Source organism: Dipodomys spectabilis, unplaced genomic scaffold (genome assembly GCF_019054845.1).
Source record: "Dipodomys spectabilis isolate Male_0828 unplaced genomic scaffold, ASM1905484v1 ptg000094l, whole genome shotgun sequence".
Classification (NCBI taxonomy): Eukaryota; Metazoa; Chordata; class Mammalia; order Rodentia; family Heteromyidae; genus Dipodomys; species Dipodomys spectabilis.
This window is the reverse complement of record NW_024870771.1, coordinates 11,173,664-11,195,388: the sequence shown is the minus strand read 5'-3', so window position 1 is coordinate 11,195,388 and position 21,725 is coordinate 11,173,664. Positions and strand designations below refer to the sequence as shown.

The following is a 21,725-nucleotide window of genomic DNA, read 5'->3' as shown; positions in this document are numbered from 1 at the left end:
TTGGGTCTCCGAAGAAAGGCAAAGAGATCTTTAGTAGCTCTGTGAAATCTCTAAGCATAAAAGCTATCAGCCATTCTCCCACACGGAGGTGCCCTGTGGTTGGCACATACCCTGCAGCAAACAGTGAACTCAGAGCCCAGGCCCAAACAAGGCAGATGGTTTGGGTTTGTTTCTGCAGATCAACTGAAAAATAAAACTTAAAGAAACTCTATTTCATTACTTAATATACATTTTTTTTCATTGAGAAAAAGAGTGCTAGTTCACAAAGCTGTTGGTAAGAAAATGTGTCAGAGTAAGGTGCCATGAGACAGCAGTAATTGCTCTGTCTTCACTCATAAGTGTGGGACTCTTTTTCTTTGCAAATGCCTTTGAAGTTACAGGTAAGGCAGGTTGTGGGATATTTTGTGCTAACGTAAACAGAAGTATTGAAATAGAAGAAGATAATTGTTCCTATTAAAGTGCTTAGAACAGACTGAAGAAGGCAAACCATAACCCATCAACAGCCAGATAAGCTGGAGGATTGGGTACCTGTTTATTACTTCCTCTGAGAGTTCTCAAGGTTGTTTTTGAAGAAAGAAAGAATTGAGCCCTAGAAACCATCACAGCTGAATGGATCTGGGAATGCTCAGCGCACTGCAGTTACTGATTCATGAGAAATTTTCAAATAGCTGAGAATGTGCTCCCTAGGATAGCTGATTCCTTCTGCCCTCACCTTGCTCAAGATAGAAGGTTTGGAGAATAATAATCTGCCTGCTTATTTTTGTTAGATAAAGTAGATATATTGTCTATAGAGTTTGTCATTTTTAAACATAAAATGTTGGGTGTTTCTTTTGCCAGGAAGCTTGAAAATTTAGACATTTAACAAAATTTTGGAGTCATTTCATGCATTTAATATTTTATTTAATTTTTAGTATTTTATGTTTCTATTGTACTATTTTCTATTTTTTAAACATTGATAAAGATTGGATATATTAACTGTATACAATTGCAACATGAGTATGCATTGTGTCATATAACTACCACAATTACATTAACGGTTCTATCACTGACCATGCAATACATTACACTGTTGGAAAAGTGTTGACCTTATAACTTGAACTTGTGGGTTTGACCAGTCTCTACTCATTTCCTTGTAATTTTGATTCAATTAACTGTATAGTCTTAGAGTCTATGTACAAATGAGAGACTGTGTACATATTTGTCTTTCTTTTCCATTTGACATTCACATACTATGCCCCCGATTATTCCTCTCCACAATTTGATAGTATTCCCCTCTTACCTCTATCCTGTTGTCTTTATTAAGCCCTTAATGGATACTTAGTATTTTTCCATATTTGGCCTACATAAATGATGCTAAAATGAGCATAAGTGACTAAACATCCCCTTTGAGATACCTATTTTATTTCCTTTGAATATATATCCAGAGTAGCATTGCTAGATCTTATGTTAGTTTCATTTCAATATAAGCATGCACCTTGTTTTCCGTAATGACTACATTATTCCGGATAATGGAGAAGAGCTCCCTTTTCTTTATACTCTTGGCAAAACCTGCTAACTTATCTGTGGTTGTAGCCATCCTAAAAAGTAGAAGACAATATGTTACTATGGTTTGGATTTTGATTTCTCTGATGTTCAGTACCTTTGTTATCCTGCTGGTCTTTTGTTACCTTCTTTAGAAAAATGTTAATAGTGAGAATGACATAGTAGAAATGATGAAATAAACATAAGTTGTAACGGAAATTGGAGGGAAATTTGTTTCTGGATGATGTCTTTGAATAGGTGAGAACAATCATGCAAACTGGCTTAGCTTGAATGTGGATGGTTTGGGTAAACTAACAGAAAGGAGCAAGAGTTTCTGTGTTTGGAAATTGACAGGATAATTTGGTGGTTAGTGCATATGGTGGCATGAGTTTATAGAAGTTCTTTTCTGCTGCTCCAGTTTTCTTAGAGACGCAAGAGGTATAGATATTATCTGACAATGAGGAAGGAGAAGGCAAAATTGGGAATCTCAGAAAGGAGAAAGGTGTTGAATATAATTTGAATCAATAGGTGAGTGGACACAAGTAATACCCTGAGATTGAAGGGGATTTGGCAAGACTCCTGGAAGTCAGTGGTTATGAATTTTAAGTGGCTTGTCAGTGTTCTTCCCGATTTGTGTTTTCTTCTATCAGCTAACCCACGTAGGAATAGAGTAAATGTTTATTGTTTGGCCAAAGGAATATCCACATTCAATAAATCTATAATGGATCAAGGGATGTGAGAGTGTGTATGGTGGATAATAATGATAATAAGCCCACGTATTTTGAGCCTGGTAAAAGAGATTAGAGCCCCCCCCCAAAAAAGGTTAAAAGTCAATAGGTATTTGTTCAGCTTAACTTTACATTAATATTTAGGGGAGAGTAGCAGTAGAGAAAGAGTGAGACAATAATATACTTGTAACTGAGATTATGCAGGAGTTACAACTAGTAGCACAAATACTGAAGTCTGATATTGATTTCATGGTAATCTATCATGGTCCATCTGATAAAGAATTATAGGGAAAATAATTATAGGGAATGTATGCATAGGGAAAGCATCAGTATGTATGTCACTTTGGACCTAAGTAAGGATTGATGAGGGGCTTTCTCTCAAAGATCTGTGAAAATTCCAGCTGGAGAGAAAAGCAGGTGTAAGCTATGAGACATTTTTGAGCTGAACACATTCAAGAGGAACAGAAAATAGATGAGGGGTAGTTAGAGATTGTTGGATGAGGGCAAATGCATAATAAAATAAATTCATATAGGATCTTACAACCACATAAAAGATTGGATTTTATTCCAAGTGCACTGGAGAGCCACTGAAACATCCATTTTAAGCAATGACCTCTGGTATAGAGTCTAAGTCTTGTTTTGGGTCCTAAATAGAAATAAATGCACAAATATGGAGGAATCAGGATGCAAGATTGAAATCTGGGAGACCAGTGCAAATGTGTTAAAAGGGTCCCGGTGATACATGATGAGGGGCTGTATGGGTAAAGCAAAGCACCAGGAATTACCTTGGAGATCCCACATGGCGGGTGGAGGTGGAGGTGCTGGTGATAGAAACAAATGTGGGGATTTGGCTTCTATATTTCTGACCTGGACAACTGTCCAAGTTGATGATGGTGTCACTGAATGATGTAGAGAAATTAGAGACAACTGGATGTCTGGGGAGTCAAAACTCAAGGGTGTGAAGGGAGCTGTAGATAGCTGAGATTGATTTGGACTAATATGGAATCGAAACGAATCAACAAAGGAAAGAAGTGGTCAATCAGGAAACTGCCAATCCTCTCATAAAGGAAACAGGAGAATAGGCTTCTGTTCCATGTGAAGATCCAGTGCCTGCCTGATTCAGTGTGGTGTGTGTGTGTGTGTGTGTGTGTGTGTGTGTGTGTGTGTGTGTGTGTGTGTGTGTGTGTGTGTGTGTGTGAGTTATGGGGCTTGAATTCTGGGCCTAGGCGTTGTTCTTGAGCTCTTCAGCTCAAGGCAAAAGCTCTCCCACTTGAGCCACAGTGCCACTTCTGGTTTTCTGGTGGTTAATTGGAAATAAGTGTCTCACGGACTTTCCTGCCCGAAATGGCTTTGAACCACTATCCTCAGATCTGAGCCTCCTGAGTAACTAGGAATACAGGTGTGAGCCACCAGCGCCGGGAAGTTGTTCTTTTCTTTATTTCTTTTTTCTTTTTCTGTCGGTCATGATGCTTGAAGTCTGGCTTTTTCCTGAAGTCTGCAGTTCACCTGGTGAAATGTTAAGACAGGATAAGCCTAAGACATCATCCACGGAGAGCAGTTCAGCCACATGTTCTTTAAGCTCCTCAAGCAGTCTTTTTACATGAACAACTCCACGGTTCTGTTTTTTCTAGTGGAGTTTTTTAAGCGCTGTGTTTCATTTCTTTCACAATAAAAAGGCTGGTTGTATAGACATTTACTCATTAGTGCTGTTATTTCAGGTATGGTGAGATCTAACCATATAGATCTGCTCATGATTTCAACTATAAAAGTGTATCACTTAATTTTCCCCTAGCTAAATTCTGCTTTCTTTCACTAAATTACTTTGAAGTAGTAAGTTTCAGTTTGTCTCCATCTTGTAACTTGTTTTTGTATTTACAAATCACATAATCTGTATTTTCTATTAGATAATCCACCCTTCTGTCCCTCCATCATTTTCTCAATCCATCTTTTCATATGTATTATTCTCTATACAACTTCTAGGAGGTAGCATGATAGAGTGTACATACTGTACAAGCATTAAAGTTCTATAATTTTGAGTTTTATTCTCATTCCACTGTGGTTATTATTAAAGTTCTATCTTGTGGACATTTTTGAAATGCTATGAAACTCCATTTCTTATTTTTTTTTGAAATTGATGAAAAGTGCAGTATTCCAGGTTTTAGTGGTTTATATGTGTGGACCATATCATAGCATCAGCTAGAACTGTTGCTTTAGTCTATGACTAGTAGACTCTATGCTTTATGTTAACAAAAGAACTAGATCATTGTGACATTTGTTTTTCTAGTATCTTACACAAAGCAGGCATTGAATAAATATTAGGTTATAATTTCACAAAAGTGAAGCTAACATTCTCCAAAGTGGCTATTTTATTCAACAAATGTCTTCTAGATGCTATGACAACAAACTATGTTATTCCTTATAGACACACAGGCAAGTAAGCAACCATGTCTCTGAGGGGAGCTTCAATACCAGAGGGGAAAAAAGACAGAAAAAGTACTGATAAGCTGAAATTGATATTAAAGATGACATAGTGACAGCACAATAATATGAAAGTCTCCATTGGGCTTTAGGGCAAGAAGTGACCTGGACCACATGAGCTGCTTCTTAAATAATGAAAAGAAACTTGACAGACATGTAAGAAGGCAGAGATATTTGAGCTATAAAGAAGGAAAAAAATCTCATGATAATGTACAGAGACAAAGAAGCGAATTATTTGGGAGAATGTTGAGAATTCAGGCTTGAGTACTACATGAGCAATATGTATGATGAGATTGAAGTGATACACAGGGCCTAAAATATATAGAATTAGAATTACTATATAGAATTAGAAAGCCTTAGAAAATTTGAAGCACATTAAAAATAAACTATACAGCTTGTGAGGAAGGAGGGTCAGGAGGGAAAATCTAGGAGAAAATTAGGGACAAGATGACACTGTTCAAAAAGGAATATACCCATTTCCCAACCTATGTAACCGTAACCCCTCTGTACATCAACTTTACAATAACAATAAAATATATTTTTAAAAAAGAATATTTGAGGCAATCACTAATCACAATGTAGAAGACAGGCTGGAGTAGAACACTAGTTGAAAAGTGTGAGAAGACAAATTATGATCTTAAATAATTAAAGGACAAGAATCCTTGTCCATATCCTTTCTTTCTTTCTTTCTTTTTATTAATTTTCCTCCTTCCTTCCCTCCTTCCTTTCTTCCTTCTTTCCTTCATTCCTTCCCTTTTTCCTTTCCTCCCTCTCTCTCCCCTCCATCCTTTCCATTCTTTCCTTTTTCCTTCCTCTTTCCTTTTCTATCTTTCTTCTTATCTTTCTTTTTCATTTCCTTCCTTACTTCCCTTCTTCCTTTCTTTCCTTTTTGTTTCAGTATTGGGGTTTGAAATTAGAGTATAAGAATAGTTCCTTAGTTTTCTTTACTCAAGGCTAACATTCTACTACTTGAGCCATGCCTCCACTTTCAGCTCTTTGATGTTTAATATGAAATAAGAACTCTATAAGCATCTTTATAACAAAATAAAAATTTTAAAAACAAGTCTCATGTATTTTCCTTTCCTAGGCCAGCTTCAAAGTGCAATCTTCAAATTTCAGAGTCCATCTTGATAGATTTCATTTGGACTTTATAATTCTAGCTTCTTGTAAGACTTAAGTAATAGAATCTTTGTACAAGGTATTTGGCAATCCTCTGTTGAATATGAGAACAATTAGGAAGTAGGACCAATATCTCTGGATGCGAACATAGCTTGTCTCTATCCTGTAGGGCTCATTTTTCAAACACTCTATCTACTTAAATATGCATACATTCAATGATAAACATAAAGACTAAACACATTCAATGTTGTCAGAACTGGTGTCTACCATGTGACTGTCCTACAATACAGACTTGAAAGACCTTTGGCCTCAGGTTTACAGAGTAGCTCAGATGATTGGTATATGGAGCTGTCCAGGAGACAGGTGGCAAATCACAGTAGACTGAGGTGTTTCTTTGAAGAGATAAGTGCTTCTTCCTGGGAGAACATGGAATTCTGTTGACCAGATGAAATAGGGAGCAGTAAAGAAGTAAAAGGGACAGGAAAGCAGTGGCACCAGAGGGTTTCCCTAGACTTCCATTCCCACTTCAGCTCAAGCAGCTTAGTGCCCCTTGTAGGTCTCATCTCAATAAAACATTCCAATTTTGCAACAACTTTTGTAACTACTTCTAGGCATGTAAAGGCAAATCCAGTGCTCGTTGAAGAAATGAAACTCTATAAACAGTTACCTAGGAGCTGGAGGCCCAGTTGCTATGGTGGGGGCTCAAACCTGAATACATTTCCTGAGACACCACCGTCTTATACAGGAGTGGGAAGGAGAATTAATTAACACAGGTACTGCTTAACTTTAGGAAAGGTAACCAGGAAATAGCTCATCCCTTGGTACCTCAACATTGTGATTTTCTAGCAAGAAAATCCAGGCTAATAAACACTAGGAAGACAGTGTCCAAGAACAACTAGCCTGTATATTTAATTAAAACGAGTACCACCTTTAGCTGTGTTATTCCACAGAACATATTGATGTAGTTGTGAAATAGTTCTAAGCTCTACTGTGCTTATTCTGTTCCTCTTTCCCTCTCGTCCTCTCTTTTCTCTTCCTTTCCTTGTTTCTTTTCTTCCTTCATTATTAACTGACACTGAACATTCAAAGATGGCTAAGGTATCTCCTGCTTCTTGAGAGTTTGCACTTATGTGAGGAATAGGTAAGTAGACAGCATAACAGAGTTCATGTTAGGATAAAGGCCATTGAAAGACCTATGGGAACAGTGGGAAGTTTAATTTACAGAATCCACAGAAGGTTCCCTGGGACATATATTGTTATGCTTAATTCAGAAGGACAGGCCAGAATAAACTTAGGTAAGAAGAATGGTTATCATGGATGTCATTCTGGGTGGATCACTTGAGACTGACTGTTGTGGTAAAGAAGAAAACTCCTCCAGTCTTTGAAACAAGTTCAGTTTCTAAATCTAAATCCATCATTGACTAAGCATGTGGAAAATCATTTACTTCTTAATACTTCTGGTGTTTCATAACCTGAAATATAAAGAAAATAAAAACAAAAAGCTTCGAGATAAAAGTAGACTGTTGAGTATGAGCTCAATCATAATATATATCTTGTATTAAATAAAACAGTGTAACTGTTACAAAAGTGACCAAGAGGTGACTACTTTGGCATTGGAGAAAATTATTTATGATTATTTTGGAGTCTTTTAAAAACCATTTTGCTTTCATGGTATTTATTTCTGACAAAGAGAAGTGCTATGGATTTTGCCTGAAAGTGCACTGACTTTGGGGGACTCCTAAAAAAATATATAGGATATTTTCTGGCAAAGGGGCATTTAATTATAAGTATGTTGATTCTAGAAATGTAACTGGGTCTGAATCAGTTTTATTTTCAATTTCTATACTGTAAACATTCTGTCTTGACCTACATGCATACAGGATGATGTGTGCCCTCTGTACTATAGTGCTGTTAACCTATACTAACAGAAAACAATTGAAAGTAAATAGGAAATGCATCACAATGGGCTAAAGAAATCCTAATGCACTCCTGGTCTGGCCTGGATATTTAATATACTATGTAGTTTTAGATTAGTTTACAGATAGCCATTCCCTCTGACAGTTCACTAGCCATGGAATTAAAAACTTTCAGTGTTTACTATTGTGCAAGTCTCAGGAAAGGGGAAAGAGTGTGAGAATAGGAAATTCCAGGGAAGAGACTGATGCCCCCATATGAAGCAAATAGAAGACACAAGAAGAGATGGAGCATAGGGGATTCACCTCTGTGTTGTAGGGTTTTGTAGAGCAAAGTAGTTGTGGGAGGCCTATGCAATGGAGATATATATGTCCCTTTGCTCTGACTCAACAGCTAAAGAAGATGCTGGGGAAGATGACGGAGTCACCCATCCTGATCTCAGGCCCTAATTTTCCTCATACAGGACCAGAGGCAGCCTTTTGTTGTGATAAACTTATTTAGAAAGGTGTGGATTAGAGTATTCCTTTAGGAGTTGGAGAAAACAAATTAGAAAGAAGTTTCAAGAAGAGGCTACAATGCTTGATAAGAAATGTACTCATTATCTTGCCCACGTAATTGTAACCCCTCTGTACAGTATTTTCACAATAAAAAAAAAAGATTATCGAGTTGGGTTACTTTGAGGTGTGTTGATTACATTGAAACTCCTGATGTTACCAGTAGGTGGTCTTGGAAGTGAAGTTCCCTAATTCTTGGTACCTCCATCATAGAAATAAAATGAAGGCACACACTACAGTGAAGTGGCAAAGCAAAGAGTTTGACAGGATGACAAAGCACACTGTTAAGGGAAATGGAGGTCTGTGCTTGGTAGCTCAAGAGCAAATGTGGTTAAGAAAAGGTCAGCTTTCCAGGGTTCAGGGAGTGGGGAAGAGTTCATAGTAATGATAGTGGGCTGACCTTATGAAAATGAAGAAAAATGACTGGAGAGATTTGGGGAAGGAATCTATGCATATACAAGGTTTCCATGTATATGTATGAGATATAAACTATATACATGGAGTAGGAGTTAGTTGAACAAATATCAAGCTGAGGACACAAGTGGTTCTACTGCACGTGTGTCACTTTCATTAGCTCTGGTCTGGAGTTTCGCTGCCCCTAGGGAGAAGTTATAACCATAAACTGACTACTTATTACCTGCAAGGGGGAGTGGCCATGTGGGAGGTACTGGGGAGGAGATTGAATTCATGGGTGCCTCCTAAGGCATGAGAAGGAGAAGGGATTGCTTTTAGCAATTTTCATCTGTAGCTAACCTCCCTCACTAAAATAGTTAGTTGTATAACTGCTGAAGAACTAGTTGAATTATTTCTACCAAGAAGGAGGAATCATCAGAACACTTTGACAGAGAGATCTCTGTTGAGATTACTGGTATCTCAGAGGGATGTTGCCTAGTCGATATTAACAACAGTGGATAAAATGGAAACAATATCTAATATGGAATATTATGCAAATACTATGCAATTAGGTATGAATCATCCAAGTAGTAAAAGGGTTGAAATAGCCTTGAAGATGACACTTATATATCATGCTTGGCTCATCATTATCATGTGTTGATTTACTTTATTGAGGTAAGTTAAATATTAAAACACCAAATTTATAGAATTAAGTAGTCAGGAAAATTAGGATTCATTGAAGAAAGCTTTTTCGATTGGATGATGGTACTGGGTGATGGCCTTATAGGCACAGACTTCTGTATATTTTTTTCTGAGATTGCTTTACAGGATTAAAAAATGACTATCTTTAAGTCGTTGTACAAAGACGTCACCATTTATCAAAGCAATTTATGAATACAATGCATCTTGGTCAGTGTTGCCCTTTTCAACATTTTCACCCATTTTTTTCTCTACCCTATCCCTCACTCTAATCCATTTTATAAGCTATACATTAAATATTTGACTGCCTTCCCTCCTAATCTCCCATTCTTGGAAAACTTATTCCACAACTACATATTCTGAGATTCCAAGAAAAGCAATTCTTTTTTATTTTAAGTTTCATACAAACAAACAAAATGAAAAGGAAAGACAAAAATTCAAGCCCTTGAGTAAGTACTAGCATTGCTAGCCATGGACACTTTGGTTTCCCCTAGCCTGATGTCTTTCTGTTATTGTCAGCTTCGGAAACTATGGGGCTGAGAAAGGTTAGGGAGATGTTTCTGAAGCATAAGTAACTTTAAGGGGTTAAGACAGAATCACCTTCATGCTTCTTAGCCAAAAAATGAGTAAGTGTACTTTTCTCTCAAATGTCAATCAGCGTATCACATTGTCCACTGGCTATAATGTTTTCTGTCTCTCTCTATATATTCAGGGAAGGAGCTTTTGGAATCTGTGTGCAGGGACCTTAGTGATACAAGGACAAATGACCCCCCCCCTCCAGAATCATTTGTGATATGCATTAGGCCTTTGTTCTACTCAGCTCAACTATGTCAACCAACTGTGTTGGGGAGAGGGTTAAATGTGAAGACATGTCTGAGATAAAGAAGTCACTCAGTAATTGGTGGTTCTCTGTATCCATTTTCTCATATAAAATGACTTTCAATTAAAAAAGTATGATCCATAGCACTCATTCTGCATTGTGATATAATATTTTCTCTGTCTTCCTGCCTTCTCCCCTTCCTCTATCTCTCTCCACACTTCAAACACAGATATATTTCTTGTCCTTAATATGTCTCTGTGGACTCTCATATTTCCCTCTCAATCCTATCTCATTTTGTAAGAAATGCTGATTGAGACCCAGTAAATTGATTTGTAAATTGACCTTGAATGGAGAGTGAAAAGCTATTTGAAAAATACTCTCTGAGTGAAATATGAATGTCCCAGTGGGCCATGAAGAGTTAAATGTTAAGTGTGCCTTGACCATACCAGACTCCAACCAGAGGCATTGCCTGTCAGTAGTGAGGACTGGAGTGGTCTCCTGCTCTTCCTTGTCTAAAGGCAAGAAAGCCATAGCATGGGGAGAGAGCCCAGAGGAAGTGAGAGGAGTTAAATTGCCTTTCTCTTACTCAATTTCTCATAATCCAAATGTAAAATGAAAATGTACAGAGGGGTGACAAGTAAAACGTACATTTATTTTTGGACAGTGTCACCCCTTCCTTCGCTCTCTCCCACTTTTTGTTTCTTGTTCCCACCCACAAGTTGTATAGTTCATTTTCAACATAGTAGCTAATGAGTACCACTGCTGCATTTGACTACCTGTTCTCCCTCCATTTCTGTCCCTCCCCCCTCTTAAGGGGGAGCAGAATAAGAAAAGAAAAAACAAAAAGAAAAGAAAAAAAAAGCAACAATAAATTAGAAACCTCTGGTTTATATTTTCTGGAGTTCGTTTTGATAGATATTATTTTATAGGACCAGAGGCCCATAGGCATTGCTCCTGTGTTTGGCCCCCCCCCCCCAAGAATATCTTCCTTTTATCTTACTGTGTCTCTCACTCTCTTTTCATTCTTCTTTAATTTTTCTCCTATATTCAAGATTTTCTATTTAGAACCAGATGAACATATATACATTAAAATATTTAATGATCAATGAGTTGAGACATTACTCCCTAGAAAACTGAAGTGACTAATTGTAGGACAATCTGATCTTAACTTTGCATATTATAGCTATTATTCTTAATTGTAATTTTTAACTTCTTTTTCTTCAAGGAAGTTTACAGGTTCGCTATCAGCTAGGCAAGGAAGAATCCTATGTATTCACCATTGATGCGGAGAACTTTGCCAACAGAAGAATGCATCATGTGAAGATCAGCCGGGAGGGCAGAGAGCTTACTATTCAGGTACTGCACTACAATCTTTGCACAGCAAATGCACCACCGGTGCTCCATGAAACTCAGTTCTGAGTTATGGACCCATGCCACTTGGAGTGTCCAAGCATGGAACCAACTGAAAGAGTGCATCAAATAGAATGTGCTCTCCACCTCTCCCTAGCATCATCATTAATGGGTACCTTGTTAGAGAGAGAAATTCTTTTATTTCTATTCAGAGCACTGTATCACTAGAGCTATGCCTCCAGTTTGGGCTTTGTGCTGCTTTTTTATTAGAGATAGGAGTCTAGTAGATTTATCTGCTCTTCCTGGAAAGTCTGATTCTCAGACCTCAGCCTCCTGAATAGCGATGCTTACAGGCATGAGCCACCTGTGCCCAGGCAGGAATACAAAATCTTGTGCCACATATCCAGTCTCCTTAACCAGAAACAGTTGGATAGGAGGAAGTAGCAGGTCATTTTCACTTCTGCTCAAGTCTGAAAACCTCCTAACAGTATTTCAGTGAGAAAGGGAGTCAGGTGAAGAGGAAATCATAATACATAATAGAGTGTAGCAAAGGTTGCCAAGGAAGTGGATTTTGTGAGAAGGGAGGACAACGGTCATATTGGATGCTGGTTAGTATTTTCTTCAGGAAGGAACAATTTATGTCTTGAAGATGAGTAGGATTTATCTAGACAAACAGAGAGGTGTGGGGGGAGAGGGCACTCAGGAAAAGGGTTCATGTGAATAGAGAGGGACTGGGTCAGAAAGCACAATGTCTAGTAGGCACTCCACAGAGTTTCAGTGGTCTCAGTATAAAGAATAGATGGCAGATAAGGACAGGAGTTGAGACAGACTCTAGACATCCCCTTTCGATCATAGCCTGCAAACTAGCATCTGCCTAGCAGTCACCTTATTGTTTAATCCATTCTCTGTTCTCATACATCACTCTTTCTTTATGCCAGTCAAAATTACAATCGAATAGGTACTCCTAGAAGATTCCTTCTTTTGTGAAAGTGTAGTTTTCACAAGAGATAACTGTGCACTCTGAGCAGAATAGTCTTAGATCCATATACCTGTATCCATGGCCTCTCTCTCTCCCTCCCCCTCCTCATTAGCAATGGGTCAGAACTCATATCCTCACAAGTATCACTCCAGCTCCCGTCTTACCACTTCTTATTTACTGCACCAATTTATTAGATTCCACTCAGCACAAAACAAATGATAATTAAATGCATTAAAAATAAGAAAAATAAAAGAAAGCATAAGAATCTTTCAGGATCAAGGGAAGAAATCTCTCTCCAGACTTCAATGGCTGACTTACTTTCTCATCTTATTGTCCTAATTGTTAGATGTGTTGCCCATACACTTGGTACACAAATTACTCCCTTTTCTTTAAACCTACACTCATAATATTTTCCCTTGTGTTGTACCAAAATACTACTTCTGAAGATACAGATGGCCTTTTACAGAGCTCCGTGGTAATATCTTAGCCTTATCCTTACTTAGTTAGCTCATTGTCAATTGGTAAAGCAGTTGCTCTGCTCCTGGGATTTGATGGCTGGTCTTGGGTTGCAAGATTCCAATTATATCAGCCTCTGTTAATTGTTCATTCTTATCTTCATGGCTCCTCTTTCATCTTACCAAAGTCTACCCCCTGGGGCACATGAGGACTCTCCAGTGGTTTCCTTTGGTTTTGTGGCTTTACTTACTTCATAGATTATCTCATTTAATCTTATATTTTAAGTGAAGAACCAATTTCAGTGCAGTCCTATTCTGACAGGTTGCAACTTGTCTTCTTGACCTCAACTTGAGCTCCTCATTATCCTTTATAGTTTCATTGCTTCTCCTAGCATTTACTATTACCTAACATACAAGAGGGTCTGTTTTATTCACTTTCTATTCTGTCTCTCCCCTTAAGAATATGTTATAATACAATGAGGACATTGTTGGCTTTCATTTTTAAAATACCTACATGTTTCAATGGAGTATCTCACATACAATAAGTACTCAGTGAATATTTGTGAACGAAATGGAGAATTTCACAGGGTTCAAAATACTACGTGAAGAAAATTGAAATGACTTTGAGGAGAGACAGGAAGAAATACCACTAGATTTTTCGACACATTTTTAGGTCACATGATTGATTTTCACTTTGAAGGATTCCTGTGATCACTTCATGGACAGACATATTTGGAAGTGAAGAGACTCAAGGCAGAGAGTAGTCAGGAAGATGTAGTGGGGTAGAGGAAAGCCTCAGCTCCTGCCACGTGAGGAGCCATTGAGAGAAGTCATAGACCATCCCAATATCAAATATATGACCCAAAGAACCCCTGAGACATTAAGAGGAAAGCCTTTTGAAGAAATCTTGTTTGGGCCAAACTGCAAGTAATGTCTTATCCATATGTTTTGACTGAGATCCTTGTAGGAAAAGTGGGGTGATTCTAGTGAGTATTTTACATATAACTCCTCTTTCCTCTTTCTTCATGCTTCCTGTCTTCTTTTCTACAACTAAAACCTACAAATGGCACATGGAGAGTGCAATAAGATGGATTTCTTTCCCTCCTCCATCTAAATAATTTCCCCCAATCAATTTACAGCCTGTGATATCCTGTTGGGTGAGCGCATACTATTTGGAAAGTGCTGAGAGAGCAGAAAGAAGGAAGGGAAAAAACCTTTTGTGTTTTAACTTTGATCCCATTTACTGGCAGGGAAATATAGCACATTTGTCTCCCTGACACTCACATCCCATTTACCCAATCTGGATCTCTTTTTCTTTCTCTCCCAAAACAAGCTCCTCAGTGCAACCAGAAAAAAACAGCAGCTCTACCTTAGAACTGAAGAGAATACCTTGGGAACTACTCATACCTGTTAGAGAGAGGGCAAAGGGTTCTCATCTTATTCAGCCAGTCAAAATCTCTGTTAAGACTAGATTCCCCAATAACCCAGTCCTAAGTTGTTACTCCTTTCCCCTCTGTTTATGTGGTCTCAGAAATCTGGAGATCTTGGGATCCAAAACAAGCAAGAAACCCTAGAAATTAGCTAGTAAATTTTAAGGTTTGGAGGTCTGGAAGTTCCTCCAAGCCCTGGTGGTGGAGGCGAAATTCAGTATCATTATTTAAAACACACTGATAAAATAGCACAAATTGAGATAGTTTAATCTACACAACATTAAGCTATAAATGATAATGAAGAGCTTTCTTCGAAACCAACTGGATAATTCCTTTCTCTGAGAGATGACGATGACTGATTGAAAGTCATCCTTAGAGAATCAGGCTCAAGCGGCAGTTCTTGCTTTGCTGTTTGCGCTATGTGATCTTAGATGAGTTATTCATCTTGGGGACCTTGAGTCTACTTTCATATTACATCTGCATTCCTACCTATACATGTGTTTATGCACATGTGTGATGTATTTATGTGTATGCACAGACATATTTATGTGTATGTACAGATAAACACACATATGTACATGCATAAATATGTATGGACAAGGATGAATAAAGTAAAATATATGTTTATCTTATTTCTTTGTCCTTTCCATTTAATAGCTTGTCAAAGTCTCTGAATTTTCCAGGTTCTGAGAGTAGCAACAATTATGTAGGTTCTGAGGCCAGCAAAGCTTTTCTAAGACACTGGGCAAGCTTCAGCCATCCAAAGGGTATAAAGGGCTATAGTGCTTTCATCCTTAATACCTCACATGTTACACCTTAGGAGAACTGGTAAGAAAATGGGCTTAAAAAAGTGTGACAAAACTCTGCATTTCCCACTAGCTGGAAATTATTCCCTGAGCCATTTATCAGTAGCCTCAAGACTCCTTTGAGTCATTCTACCTTCCTCTCCTAATCTTGGGAAAGACAAATTCTTCTAAAAGCTTCTTTGGCTGAGTTCACTTACTTTTTGCTCTTTCATTAATCATCTGGTTTATGTTATAAGCAGCAGTAAGTTCTCACAAAAAGAAATGAGTAGCATACACGAGCAATTAGCTCTCCTATGCATGACTTGTGAACAGAGGTGTGTCAGAGTCTAGTGAATTTCTGACCCTAAGTGAATTTCTCACCCTAAGGTGAGGATCAGAATCCAGAGCATTCTCTGCTAAAAATGCTTCAGCTGCTCTTTGCTTTGCATGAAGTTTACCTTAGCTCTACTTCCAGGAGCCTGGGAAGCAAAGCCAGACTCTACTGGAAGGGGCATTACCAAAGAAAGAATAGAAGCCAAGTTAGGTACAGGAAGAGAACTCTTGAAGACAAGGACTAAATCTGGAGCTATGAGGAAATGATGAGTAGAACCCAGGGTGCCAAAGACCAAATTGGCATCCACAAGAAACATCCTGGTGACTCTGTCATCACAAGCCCTCCAGATAAAAGGAGAACAAGGATAAAATATTTATGCAGCAAAATTTGCCAGTTGTTCTCATGGGCCTTAAAAATATATGTGGCTTTATGCGATCTGGAACCTCAAAGAATTAATATTAGTAAAGGGAGGGTAGAGGGAAAGAGAGAGGGGGAAAGGGGAGAGAGAGAAAGATCACTATTATAAGGTAACATTTAAAATGTAAGCTTGGAGATAACAGCCATGACTAGAATGGAGAAGGCCAGCTAACCTGACAAAGCTATCAATTTCAGAGGTGGCATCGGGGAATCCTTGAAAGAGCCACACACATTGGACACTCAGTGTTTTAAGGTATACTCTAGAAACTTAGAAATAAAATGATACCATTTTCTCAACAAGATATTCACATATATAGGAAGGAATAACAAATAGATAAGATGTCCTGTGATGCGTGAGCCATTTGACTATGGGACACATAGTTCTTGGGATTATGTGTGAATTTGACAAAATTATTGCTCTCCATGACATCTATTATGAAATAATCCATCTGTATCTTTGGGATGTTATACCTGTTTCATGATATTCTAGGGAGAAATAGATTTGGAAATATGCATTAGCATCATGTCCCACGCATGTGATTGTCCAATATTGTTACAAGGTAATTTAATTCACAAAAGAGTAACATAGCTTTTAATTGTGTGCCATAGGTCACAGCCTATGACTTCATTTGTAGCAGAAACTACCAAAAGGCTAGGAGGTTCATAATGAAGAGGCAGAAAAAAGATGAGAGGAGTAGGTTTTCTGCTTCTTTTCAATCACTGCAAATGTCTGGGAGCCTTTCAAAGGATGACATCATAAGAATATTTTGAGGAGAGCTTGAAAGAGACCAACTAGATCTGACTAGATGGAGGAGAAAATCAAAGTGGGGAGGGACATAGAGCACTGCTCAGAGAGCTTCAGAGAAGCAAACAGGTAGAGCTGGCAGTGGAAGAGGCAAGGGAGGATCACTAAGAGTCAGCCCTAGAAATCCTGGAAGATCCCAGCAGACCCTCAAAGTCTTTGATCCGAGGGCTGTCAATGGCAACTGTTCACATAGCCTATCTGCTCTCTGCTCTACATCCAAATAGCTATCAAAATGCAATTTATTGCTATTTAATTCTAATTAGGCTCTAAAGAAAAATAACCAAAGCACTGTAAATTTGGGTCTTGGTTTGAGATGCTGAAATCTTGTTCGGGCTATTAATGTGAGATTCCAAAGACAGAGACACAAAGGAACAAAATGTGCCCGTAAGTAAGTTATTAACTTCTTAAACCAAAGGAAAACAACAAATTCTAAGTGACTTTTTGTCTTACTTATATGTGCTCATATGAAACATGGAAACTTAAATGATAATTTGAATAAAACTAATTTCTAGTTCTGAAAAAAAAATAAAATAAAAATGAAATTTAATTCTTTAAAAAAAAATTGGTGCTGGTCCTGGGGCTTGAACTCAGCACCTGGACACTGTCTCTGAGCTTCTGTGCTCAAGGCTGGTACTCTATGACCTGGGACACAATTTTACTTTTAACAACGACTCCTCCTCCTCCTCCTCTTCCTCTTCCTCCTCCTCCTCCTCTTCCCCCTCCTCTTCCTCTTCCTCCTCCTCCTCCTCTTCCCCCTCCTCTTCCTCCTCCCCCTCTTTCACTTTCTCTTCTCTCTCCTCCTTTTCCCCTTCCCCTCCTCCCCCTCCTTCTCTTCCTCCACTTCCTCCCCATCATTCTTCTCCTCTCCCTCCTCCTTCTTCTCCTCCTCCTCCATTGTGATTAATTGTAGAGATAAGAGTCTCACATTTTCTGCTTGACTCATACATATACTAGATATTGCAAATAAGGGAAACCATGGGACCTATGTTTCTTTGGGCTTGGCTTACTTTACTTAATATAATTTTTTCAAAGTCTTTCCATTTTGTGATGTTAGGAAAATGAACCCTTATATATGCATTTTAATGTTTTTTTTTTCTTTCATGCATTTGTTTCTAATGCATTTATAAGATTGTTTCTTTGTTCCTTTGTATGTCCCTCCCCCACAATATAACCCCTGCTTTCACTATATTTGATGTCAGTATAATTTGTGGAGGAGATAGGGAAAAACAAGTCGTTTAAGGATACAGGTGGACCTGTGGCAACAATGAGAAGTACAAGTTGTCATGTCGAAAACGAACTTTACAACGTTGGTGCTGGGGGGGGGGGGGGGGGGGGTGCTGGGAAGGGATGTGAAGGGTAAACAAAGGAGGAGGCTGCAATGCTTGATAAGAAATGTATGCATTATCTTTCCCATGTAATTGTAACCCTTCTGTACAGTATGTTCACAAAAAATAAAAATAAAAATAAAAAGAGAGTCTCACAGACTTTCTTGCTGTAACTTGGCCTCAAACCATGATCCTCAGATCTCAGCCTCCTGAGTAGCTAGGATTACAAGTGTGAGCCACTGGTACCCCTCAGTCTATTCCAGAGTAAAGCCAGGTGTCAATGTTAATTGGAATACAATGGTGACCCTAAACATCACAGAGTGGGGAGCAGGTAGGAGCAGAAAGAGCAGAGAGAAACAAGGAGGCGCAGGGAATGAGTTCCTTTTTAATATGAATCCTACCCAGCAAATTCTGAGTAGGTTTTTGTTTACTTGGTTATAGAAAAGGATTGGTGAGAAAAATCTCAGTGAGGTGTAAAGCACCTGTGAGGATTTTTTTTTTTCTGGGCAAACATACCCGTGAACGTATCCATTTCACAATGAACAAAGGAGTGAGTATTTTTGGTATATTGTGGGAGACCTCAGCACATTTTTTATCTCTCTCTTATGAGATACTCCAGAAGAGGGTCTGCTCCATGTGCTTTATCAGGCTGTTTCCCAGTAGAAGTTCTCTTTCTTTCTTTTGGTTTCCTCTCCATTGATGTCCCTTTGTTTCTATCTTTCCACAGATGGACCAGCAATTTCGACTCAGTTACAACTTCTCCCCTGAAGCTGAATTCAGGCCAGTAAGGTCACTTACCCTGGGTAAAATCACAGGTCTGTTCATTCTATTCTATACATTTCTGGTGCACTTCATTAAAAGTAATAAGTAAATCATTGTCATTGGGCTCTTGAGTGATTGAGATCATGCTCTCATGATATCCTCGATCTAGAATCAAGATGTATGATGTAGGATATGTTTAAAATGTATGTGTGGCAAGGCTAGAGACTGGCTCATATCATTAATTTCAGAAAGATAAAGCACTAGAGTAATTACATAAAATAATATTTGAATTTAAATTTTACATGAATCATTTTTTAATAATTTGCATTTTGCTTAATTTACTTAACTTTTACTAAAATGAAATAGAGAAATTGAACAATTGTCAGAGTCACCAGTGGCTCACACCTGCAATCCTAGCTACTCAAGAGGTTGATGGCAGTTCAAATCATGCTCAGGCAGGATAGTCTGAAATCCTATCTCTAATAAATTACCAAAAACACTGGAAGTGGAGTTGTGGGTCAAGTGGTAGAGCCCTAGCCTGAGCAAAAGAAGCTCAAAGACTGTGCCCAGGCCACAGGACCAGCAAAAAAATGAAAATTTTTATAATAGTTTTGTTTTTCTACTGAAAATTGCTTTGAATTTCCATTTTCTGTAAGAGGGTATTTACTAAGTTCATACAAGATTGAGATTTTCATATCCTTGTGATGATCTGAACATTTTATCACCTTTATATTACCTCTTTAAATATCTTTTTGAGCTTATGTCTGCTTTTCCTATTATTAATAACAGAGATTAAAATTTTGCTTTGGTTAGAATTTGGCTTGTCTATTCTCTTCTCATCCTTTTAATTCCTTTTTCTTTAAGCCTTTTCTATAATCCTATGAAGGAGAGCTGAAGTTAGTTTTTATACCTAATCTGTTCATCTCTGTTTTTCAATTCATCAAGATCCTTTCATAATTCAAGATTACTTACAGAGTTGGCCTTATTTCTGCCTGGTTTCTTATTGGTCTGACTTTTCCTGTGAACCTAACAACATCCTGTTACTCTATCAGTCCCAGTGTAGAGTAGCAAACGGTGGTAACACAAGGCAATTCAAGCAGGAATTAATATTAAGACAAAACACTAGTTTCTTTTGTTGTAGTACTAAGTGGGGAATCTTTTTAGAGTTTCATGGATAACTCACCAGAAATTCTGACCAAATCTTTGGGAAATATTGATTAATTTCTGGTGATAGATAAAACACTAAACCACTGTGGCCCCAGTACACATAGAATATCAACTTACAAGAGATGGGAGAAGGTTAGTAAAAAATGGCTGCAGGGAGTGATTCATCGTACCAAGACTGAACATAACTGGAGTTCAGAAAGGTAATTGCACTTGGTCTAAAATGTCAATTTCCATTTCCCAAATGAAAGTTTAATGAACCAATTGATAGTAATGATTTTGGGGTTGATTTATTTCGCTTTTAAGGTACAAATTTACTTATCCAGATTCTTCTTATGTGTTAAGTGATTATTTTTCTTTTTCTTTTTTTTTTTTTTTTTTTTTTGGTCAGTCATGGGGCTTGAACTCTGGGTCTGGGCGTTGTCCATCAGCTATTCAGCTCAAGGCTAGCATTCTACCACTTGAGCTACAGCGCCACTTCCGGTTTTCTGGTGGTTCATTGGACATAGGAGTCTCATGGTCTTTCCTACCTGGGTTGGCTTTGAACCATGATCCTCATATCTCAGCCTCCTGAGTAGCTAGGATTACAGGCATGGGCCACCGGTGCCGGTATTATTTTTCTTTATTAGGGTGTTTTTTTATTATATTTAAGTAGTTACCATTCAACAAAGCAATTCATGAATACAGTGCCAATGTTACCTTTTCAACAATTGCACCCATCCCTCCCAATCCAAGGCTTCCTTCACTTTTTCTTAACTTGCTTCTTAATCTGTGTCACATTTTTTTCACCCCCTCTCCATCAAGTGGAATAAAAGAATAAAGGAGGAAGGATGCAGACAAGAATTCATTATATGCACCACAGAACGAAGGAAAAGCAGGGAAGAAGTAGGTCAAAGAGGGATTTCTCTTTATTTCTTATCCCAATCCCTATTCTTAATACAGTACTTATTCATCTGTATATGTGTTTATTTTATTTATTAATCATCTAGCCAACCTTTATGTTTTCCATTGTTTCCTGTACCTTAGATGTTTTTACTTTCTTCCAGAGTTGATTACCTTCACTCTGAAACAAATCCTTTTGATACATTTTTTTCTGCCTGAGGGCTTTTCAGTTCAATATCAAATGACATTTTCCCTCAAGTGTGACTAAAGGATTTGGAGTTCAGAAGGACCCATTGCACTGGTTGCTAGGAATAACTCTGCAGTCAGGGGTGTTATGATGTTAGCTTACAATGTTCCCAATTAGGAGATATTACACTTCCAGAAATGATGAATGTCAGGATGCCTCCATCCATTTCCACTAGTAAAACATGTTCTCTAGCACATCTCTTCATCCTGGCCTCCTGGCTCCAGTGTTTGCTGTTGGAAAATCTCCTGTCAATCTTCTGAAAATTCCTGTGGGAAATCCTATCTACAACATGCACCAACTACATTGAAAATCTTATTTTCTTAGGTCTGTTGCAGTAATTATCCTCTCTTATTGTAGACTTCTAAAAGTATCTTATCGTTTTATGATTCTGGAATTTGTATGTATGTGTGTATTGTTTATAGGCATTATTCATCTTTATGCATTAGTTCTCAGAAATCCCCATCATATCAAATGTTACTTTTTATATATAATCTTCATTTAGATTTGAATTGGAAATTTTAGACTTCTGAAATAGTTGTATTTCTTACAGTATTTTATAAGACA

The 21,725-nt window shown here is 37.9% G+C and overlaps 1 protein-coding gene across 3 annotated transcripts in view; it reads left to right on the top strand.

Annotated features, from left to right (window-relative positions):
* Cntnap5 (contactin associated protein family member 5) overlaps positions 1-21,725 on the top strand; it is a 907,059-nt gene that overhangs the window by 836,982 nt on the left and 48,352 nt on the right. For all 3 annotated transcript variants that reach the window (XM_042685183.1, XM_042685182.1, XM_042685181.1), the window contains exons 20-21: positions 11,452-11,582; positions 18,834-18,921. In XM_042685183.1, coding sequence (XP_042541117.1) covers positions 11,452-11,582; positions 18,834-18,921 — 219 coding nt within the window. The remainder of the gene's footprint in view (positions 1-11,451; positions 11,583-18,833; positions 18,922-21,725) is intronic.